This window comes from Propithecus coquereli, unplaced genomic scaffold (genome assembly GCF_000956105.1).
Source record: "Propithecus coquereli isolate 6110/MARCELLA unplaced genomic scaffold, Pcoq_1.0 Scaffold21, whole genome shotgun sequence".
Classification (NCBI taxonomy): Eukaryota; Metazoa; Chordata; class Mammalia; order Primates; family Indriidae; genus Propithecus; species Propithecus coquereli.
The window spans coordinates 3,621,775-3,630,615 of record NW_012146078.1 but is presented as its reverse complement, the minus strand read 5'-3'; the positions used below and the strand labels follow the sequence as shown (position 1 = coordinate 3,630,615).

The 8,841-nt window shown below is 39.2% G+C and overlaps 1 protein-coding gene across 2 annotated transcripts; it reads right to left on the bottom strand.

The window, feature by feature from the left end:
• Positions 1-433: 433 nt before the first annotated feature.
• On the bottom strand, positions 434-7,551 carry CGGBP1 (CGG triplet repeat binding protein 1). Of its 2 annotated transcripts, XM_012644330.1 has the most exons (3): positions 7,299-7,551; positions 6,510-6,711; positions 443-4,561 (listed from the first exon to the last, which is right to left on the bottom strand). In XM_012644330.1, the coding sequence occupies exon 3, from the start codon at positions 4,540-4,542 to the stop codon at positions 4,039-4,041; it is 504 nt and encodes a 167-aa protein (XP_012499784.1). In that variant the 5' UTR covers positions 4,543-4,561; positions 6,510-6,711; positions 7,299-7,551; the 3' UTR covers positions 443-4,038. The 2 variants fall into 2 exon arrangements, with proteins under 2 accessions (XP_012499785.1, XP_012499784.1); XM_012644331.1 differs by lacking the exon at positions 7,299-7,551 and having other exon boundaries at positions 434-4,561; positions 6,510-6,630.
• Positions 7,552-8,841: the final 1,290 nt, after the last annotated feature.

Here is an 8,841-nt window from a genome sequence, read left to right as displayed (position 1 = left end):
GCCAAATAAAAGTGAGTAGTAGTAGGGATATTTTCCTTCAAAATTATGTAAAATTATTAAAAGACAACTTTTAATTTCTACACATTTTTTCCCCAAGTGGCAAATGAGAATGTAGCAGTGAAGCTTATGAGATGAAAATTAGGGCCTTTTAATATTTCTAAAAGTAAACTGTTTCCAATTAAAATCATTGATTAAGCTATTACTATAATTATTAAGCTATTATTACCTATATAATTTTTGGGAAAAAGGGTCATCTATAGCTATGATATGAATCTGATTTGACAGAATATATACTTCTATATCAAATTAAGGACTAATATTACAAAAGGGAGATGTAACTAGTAGAAAAATAAAACTCAATTACTAAAATTTTGTTGATCTTTTGGAATTATGATATATATTTATCATTGACTCACAAAACAATAAAATATGCTTTCAAAAACTTCTGAAACAATTTTTTTTTTTGAAATTTATTTCTAAAAGTCACAGAGACAAAACTTTAAAAGCGACACATTTATACTAAGGATACATGCATGAGCAAAAAAAATAAGCATGGGAATACAAAAATGAACATAGTAAAATTTGAATTAATACAGTATTCTGGATACAAGTAGAATACCACTAGATAAGAATTGTATTTACCTCAGAAATCTATGATAATGTGGGTTGAAATAAACCAAGGTTTAGGATAGCCACTTCACTATTCACACTTTAGTCAGTGTTGACCAGAAGCTAAAACAATTTATTTTAGACTAAGATTTTCAGTGAAATTATAGAACTAATCTTCCATGTAATAAATCAAATTAACATGTTTTAAGGTGATCTGTCTTCATTTAATGGTAGTTGGCCAGGTCAAATCACGGAAAGCCCTTAAAAAGACTAAGCACCAAATGATAAAATTGTTAGTGGCTATTGTTTTGGGTCACCTTAAATTTTATTTTGCTTACATGTGTTTTCCATTAACATTCATGTGCAAATTCTTTCAGGCAAAAGTTTTAACATGGAACTTTCAGCCCTGAGTTCTTGCCAACTGTACTTACAGTAGTTTTTAAGCAATTAATACTTTCAGAACAATTCCAAGCTGATACTTAATTGGTTACAATTGTAAGATGCAGAAATTTTTCTTTAAAGTTTTATGGTCCCTAAAAATTCAGCAGGGCCAAATGAATTAACTGGAAGTAGCTTTGTTTTTTTTTAAAGGAAGTCTTAAAGATGGTAACGGATAAAACAACTATATAGGCTGTCATACACAATCTTTCTAAATTTTCACCCTGTAAGAAATGATTACAATGTCCTTCAGGCTTGCTATATGCCCCATAGAGTCAAAAAGAAAGCCAACAAGAAATTTAACATTTCAACAAGCTAGGAACTATTTACTGTAAGCATATCCTGAAATTCTGGAAGACATACTACCATACTGAGAAAACACTATTAACAGGTAAGCATGTGTTGAAGGCAGTTTATAAATGAAACATTACAAATCTTATGTTTATGCATACAACTTATAAAATAGAAAAAAGTAGCTATTTTTCCAATAGTATAGCATCACACTAACACTATATAGTTAAGATTGAAAGCTTCTGTACACATGTTCACTATACTTCCAAAGCAGCATATGCCTCTTAGACATTCTCATTTGATATCTAACATATGCCAATCATGGTTTCAGGGATTTTTTAACAGTTTGAGCAGGCTAAAACAATCATTCTGCCTTATTTAACAATGAGACAAAGTTAACCAGTTTCAGAGAACGAAAGTTTCATAATCAGTAAAGAAACATTAATATTAAATCCCCACAACAGAATGGAAAATGCTTCTAAGGACAGATATAATCCTAACAGGAGAATGTACTATGCCCCTAGGTATAGTGAATGTGGCAATAATTAGGAGCCTGAAAAAATACATCAAGATACACGGGACCTAAATGATTACCAAATCAGTAACTACTACTAGAAAATTAAATATGAATTATTCATGTTTTTCTAATGCAACATCATCCAGTTTACTGCTTAGGACTACTCAAAGCTGTTCTGCCACTATACTTTGCTGTTAGTGCAAATTAATATCCAAACAATAGGGAGCAAGCAGTCTGAATCACATGGGATTTCAAAAATCTAGAATGATTGCATTCTGTAACTTTGTATTTATTCTAACTTTATTTCTGTATTCTCAAAATAGTGCTATAAAACTCAATTATTTTCCTAGCTTCTTAGACTTTCTACCATCTTAGATAATTCAAATTAAACATGGTTGCCTGCAAATTCTTTTCTAGAGGAAGTAAAAGCAAAACATATTTTGGTTATGTTTTGCTGCTGGTCTCCTCAGATATGTACTTCATCAGTGAGAGCACTAATCTAGGCATTTATTGTGCTACTTTAACATAATAGAACATGAAAAAAACTGACAGTTCAAATTTTAACAAGTGATTTGTTTTTTTGGTGGCAGGCTTATTTTTTAAATGAAAACAAAACAAACTCTAAAATCAGATGGCCAGCTTGACAATGAATTAGAAACTTAAGCCTGTAAAAAAAAACTTAAGACATGCAAAGTTGTTTCTGAAAAACACAAAATCTAACCTTTTTCTTATTCACTTTGGTTTTTTCTTTTTTAAATGAAGATTTGTGGTAAAAATTAAAGATAACTCCAAGTCACATAGGGCATCATTTGTCAGTGCTTTGTAATAGAAATATCTCATAAATATTTTTAACTTGAATTTCAAAGAATTTAAGGTTTTTTCTATTAAAGCTTTAGTCCAAGTTTTCAGCTGTGAAAATTTTTTAAAAAATATAATTTGGGGCTCTGATAGAGAGGACTTAGCTGGGCTAAGCTACTTTGATACTCTTACAAGATAGTAAGGTTCAGATAGCGATCATTTCCTGAACATGGTTGACCTTTAACAGAACTGATTATTTCCTCACCCAAACAATTATGCAGGATACTGCCATATCTCCACTACAAAAATCTTGTCAGAATTTATGGACAATTGTTTACCATCTATGTTTAAAAACCTTGTACCACCAGAGAGGCAAAGCAAATAAAAGTGAAAGTAAGTAAACTTGTTTCTAGTCTAGTCTATTTACCTAAACTCTTATAGAATCATATGGAAAAATTATTGTATAGAAAGTAATTTTCTTATTAACTGATCTGTCAGCCAAAAAGTCATTACTAATTCTCTGCAAAAAGAGAAAACTCAATCATAAAATGTCTACCTGTTTAAATAAAAATGCCAATTTTGAAGTCTTTTAACACTAAGACATAAAAAAGTTTGCAAACTCAAGATGATACTTAAAAATGAAAGCTATAGTTCAAAAATTTGTGTTCCTAGTAAGAGACTAAAATCTTGTCACTGCAAAATTCCCTATGGTTCTTGGCACTGACATTAAAAGAAAGATTTTAGTCTTTTGGTCACTTGAAACTGCTATAAATACAGTAAGTCTTTAAAAAAGAGGTAAAAGTGAAAAACTGAAGTATAGTTAAGGGTAACTACATCATATACAAGTAAAACATAGTTTGGAATAAACAGTCATTTCTGCTAGGGATCTGAAGACATAAGAACAGTTCCCCACTGCCCCTTCTTTTTTGAGGAGGATCCTCTGATCAGGAATAATTTCTTTAAGTTACCGTGAGTGGTGTTGCCTGGCAGCAGCTTCAATTTCCTAGGCTAGTCTTTGAGTAATTAAGTAATCTCACAAGGAATAATCATACATGGCAACAGGGTAAAAAAGCAGGGCAGTTCTTCCATGCACAAACATTTCAGGAGAAAAACCATCAATTTTAAAGATAACCATCAGGTTTCAGGTATCCTAGCACACTCTAAACCTAAGTTTTGCTTTATACCATTGGTGACTAAAATTAACAATAAGTTTTGCGGTGAGGTTTTTTTTTTCTTTTTTTGCCTGCAACTATATACACATTGCAAAACTATTCTGCATCACATGATTTTTAAATGAAATAAATATAAAAATGAACCACACAATCAACACATAACTTTAATACTCCACATTATTTATCTTGATCACAATGGTGGTAACCTCCTTGTCAACAATCTTGTGAGTTGAGGAGCTGATTCTCATTCTCATATCCATCAGGCAGATAGGCTCTCCGCAGCTGGTCTGACTTAGGTATGGAGCCTCCATTCTTCACGTGGCGAGACAGGAAAGCACGGACTGCTGGGTGATCAGCCTTCTCAAGTGGGATATTGGCTTCCAGGCACATTTTCACAAAATCCTGGATAACACTGACTTTCTCTGTTTGCGCAGTACTGTTGCACTGAAGAGATGCAGTTAGGGGCCTCTGCTTCTTTCTCACATTCTGCTCTTCAAATTCTGCCTTTCTCTTGGTATGAGTCTTTGACTTGAGGTGGTCACTAATGGCAGACTTGCGAACATGATTCAGAACCACATTGCAAGAAGTGCAGAAGAGTTTTCCTCCATCTTCATGAAGCTCACCTCCAAACTCTGAGACTCTATCCAGGGGAGTCACATACAAAGCAGTCTTAGAACGGTTTCGAGCAGGTGGTGCTGTTACTACAAATCGTTCCATTCTGACTTTGAATAAGATTCTTTCAAGAGAAGAGAAACAAAGATACCTGTTATAACAACAGCTCATTCTGGAAGTAATTAACAATAAAAGGCAGGGTATAAGCACTCTAAGATTAAAGACTTCAAAAAACATAATTCGAATTAATAAACTGTCCATTAAGTCTTAACTGATCCAAAATATGCAAGGGAAGGCAAAACTAGAGCAAGTTACTAGTTACAAGTAGATCCATTCCTTGATTTTTAGGAAATTCAAATAAATTAGAACTATGAAACACAAACTATCTTAGACATCATTATATTTTATAACAGGAAAACATGACCACAGGTCAACAGGTAGAATATTAATTATATTAATCTTATCCAATTTAGGGACATATTCAAGTTTAAAAGAGCTTCTCTCCTGTCACAATTTTGGGGCAACTGATTTTAGGAATTCAACTGTGGGCAAAGTTTCTTCAAACCAGCAGGCTGATAAACTGGCATAATTCTATATGAAGATGGATATAGTTTCCAAAATTGTTCTGAGGAGGGAAAAAAAGTAAAAACTAAGAAAGAACACAGATCAAATGCAATTAACAGCGACAATGCATTAAATTGTAAAGCTAAAATATAGAGTTTAAAGTTATTTTTTGATGCATGTATAACTCTCCTAAGCTTTCTGAAATGTGATAAGATATGCAAAGTGTTTTCTCTAATACCTTTCTGTTTTCTTTTCCCATTAAAGACTAATAATTATATTTGTTAATATCTATTTCACTTATTAGCTAGTAAGTTAGAACAAAATCAAGAACTTAACATAGTGTCTAGTATATTACAGAAGCTCAATCAAAACTTGATGGAAAAAGTAAAGGAGCATCTTCACTATTTGTCCAAATATTTATTTAACTTAGAAGGAGCTTAATACTCTCTCAATTTATCCTAATAACAAGCTTTTATGATTACTGATACTTTATGGGCATTGAAACCTTGAGATAATGAACTATTTTGGTAGGTGACAAATGGTCATTAAGTCTGAATTGTTCCTCGGGGCTGTGCCTTTGGACTAAGCTCTTATAATAACCAAGATGTAAAAAATTTAAATGAATTGACAGAATCCAAGTTGGAATTCTGTTCTGTACAAATATGTTACTGAAAGATTCCTAAGTGTGCTCTGAAGAACTATGCTTTATGTAATCAGAAACAATATTCTATTAATCCATACTAGAGAATAGCTAGGTAACATGAAATCTTTCAAAAAATTTTTAAATTGTCAATGTGTTAGACACCCATGGATCCAACCTAGAGGATTTTATATTTCACAGAAATTCTGGAAAGTATAATGAAGTCTAAGTTTTAATAAGCTTAATTCTATTTTTTACCATTAATGTTTTTTTTAGGGCATAGCTCTCATTTGCCAAATACAGTGTCAGGCTATAGGTCTGCAATGGCAGAGAAGGAAGAATGATTCCTGCTTAGTACTTAGTGAATTACCATTACACATATTTGTATTTTAAGTTAATGGTATGTGTTTCACACTCCCATAACCAATCAGTCCTGATTATGATTAATAGTTCTAAGTTAGTTATGAAAAACATTAAATATTTGCACCCACTAATGCCTAAATCTTACTATGTGAAAAATCTTCTATCTTTAAATATTGGGATTTCAAACTTTAAAACAGTAAGTACATAATTCTTTGTAACATAAAATGCTCAATCACTTGTGTAAATGTGAAAGGCCTATATAATTTCCAATGTCTTGTAACTTTCAAAAACTGTTTGTATTACTGAAGAGGCAAATATCTACCCAATAGAGGATGCTCGAGTTTACATTCCTGAAGAACAAAAGTGTTTTCAATAGAAGATAGAGATATTTTAAACGTGTAAGTTAAAAAGTTAAGAGCAGGAGTTAGCCAACAAAAGAGAAGCAGCAAATCATTCACTAGATCAAAATAAAACTCATTAGAAGTTTTCAAGTTTAAATGTTTACCGGATTAGTTTCCAGTTTTTTTCGTCTTGATACTTAGTGAAGGGTCTCCAGCGAAAAACCAGAGACGCATCAAATCCTGGCACTTTCCGTTTGTTCAAACTCGGAGATGCCTTCAAATCAGTTTTTCAACAAGTGGTGGTGGGGAAACAGTTTCTGGGCTTGCACCCTATTTTCCCTGCGGTGCCAGGAAGTCATGCCTTTACTGTAAAACAAAAAAAAACAAATGGAAAGGAAAAATGGGGGAGGGGGAGGGAAAAAAAGGGTGGATGAAAAGATGAACAAGAGCGACCGCGCAGGTGTCTCTAAAATCGTTCTTCAGCTAACTCTACACCACAAACCGATCTCAGCGTTAACCCAACACTTCCCCTCACAGTTCCTTCTCGGTTGTCCGCCCCCCCTTACACCTCGCGCTCCCCAGGCCCCGGGGTTCGGGCGGGGGTGGGAGATAGGAGGGGCGCCGGACGTTCCCGGAGTCTAGACTCCCTCCTCCCGCGCCAAGCCCAGCACGCCGGCGCCCCACCGCCCTGACCCCGCTAGCAGGGCCGAGTCCCAGCTGCCAGCCGTGGGCCCAGGAACTCGACAGCCGAGTTGGCGACGGTCTCAGGGGAGGCGGCGGCAGGAGCCTGAGGGAGGTGGCCTCTGTCAGGCTTCCCGTCTCCTCCCTCTTCCTCCCGCCGACAACTGCACCCCGGCCCCGCCCCCGGCTCCCGCTTCGGGACGGAAGGCCCCGGGCCCAGAGCCCGCATCAACGGCCGGGCCCACCCTCGGCCTCCCTAGCTGTCTCGGTACCGTAGGATCGAGGCTGCCGTTAGGGGAAGTAGATGAGACCCGGTCGGAAAGGAAAAGAGAAGGAAGAAAAGGAAGAGCAAGGAGATGAGGGAGGAGGACGACTCGTCGCTGCCGCCGTCGCCGCCGTTGCCCGATCGAGCCCCGCGGCGGCCGCTGTGTCCCCCGCCGCGCCCCGTCCTCCTGCACCGCCTATGGCAGAACCCGTAGGCGGTCCCCTACAACCGCCGAGCAGCATTGACCAACAGACCGCTGGCCTATCAAACAGACGGCTGATTTGACCAATAGTAATGGAAGGGCAGGCATACTAGTGATTGGCGGCTAGATTTATCCAGTGAAAACTGTGGGCGTGGGTGGGCGGAGCCGGAAGTAGAGCCCAGCAGAGAGGCCCCTGTCCGGCTAGGGCGGAGGGAAGGGGGAGGGAACTAGAAGAGGAGGAGGTTAGCCAAGGCAGCTACAGCGGCGGCGGCGCAGGGGCTGGTACGCGCTGGGCGGCGAGAGCCTCATGGCGGAGGAAGAGAGCGACCAAGAGGCCGAACGCCTCGGAGAAGAGCTCGTGGCCATTGTGGAGTCCCCGCTGGGCCCTGTGGGGCTTAGATCTGCGGGCGACGGCAGAGGCGGCGCTGGGGGCGGCCGCTGCGGCGGCTGCGGCGGCGGCGTCGGGATCAGCAGTCGGGATTACTGCCGACGCTTCTGTCAGGTGAGGCGCCCGTTGGCCGCCCCGACTTGTCACCCGGGTCCTGGGCCTCTCTGCGTCTCCTGGCTTTCTCGTCCACGAATCTGGGCTGTGTCCAGTGCTCGCTTCTCCAGCTCAACAAGGAGGTTGAGGGTGAAGCTCCCCCCTCCACCTATCCAGCTTGGGGTGGGGGGCGGGGAGCAGGACAGGGGTGACCCGCTGGCTTAGGGTTGCTAAGAAAGTGAGAGTTGGTCGGGGATGGAAGGGCTGGAGAGAAGGAGGGTCAGCTGGCCGGAAAGCTCTGTCCTGACAAGCCTCTCCTACCCCAAACAGACCCTTTCCTGCCCGAGAGTCCCGCCTTTCTTATGTTTGCTACCGTGGTCCTTCTCACCTCGTTTGGAAGCTCTGGTAACGTTTTTTGCCTTCTCTCCTGCGCCCCTTGCCCCTTGTATTTTCCCCTTTTTCGGGCATGGGAGGCATGCCATCTCTCTACCACCTCCTCTCCTGTCATGGTCACCCTTCCCCCTCTGCTAGGGTCTCCTGTCATCCCTTCACAAGATCCCGCTGGGCCAGTTCTCCAATTGGCTTAGGCGCTGACCCACGCTGATTTAGTTACTTCTTCGGGCGGGGGGGCGGGCGTTAAGGCAGTGTGATTGTCATCTTTCCTTTTTTTTTTTTTTTTTACTTCCTTCCCTGGACACATACAGTTATTTTCTAATTAACTGCTCGTAGAGAAAGTCATTTTCCTGAAACTCTGGCTCCAGTTACATCCTCAACCCCCATTATCCTTTAAATTACAATGTATTTTATTTAGCCTGTAAAATACGGTGTCTGAACAATGACAGTAAATTATTAGTCCACTGCCACCAG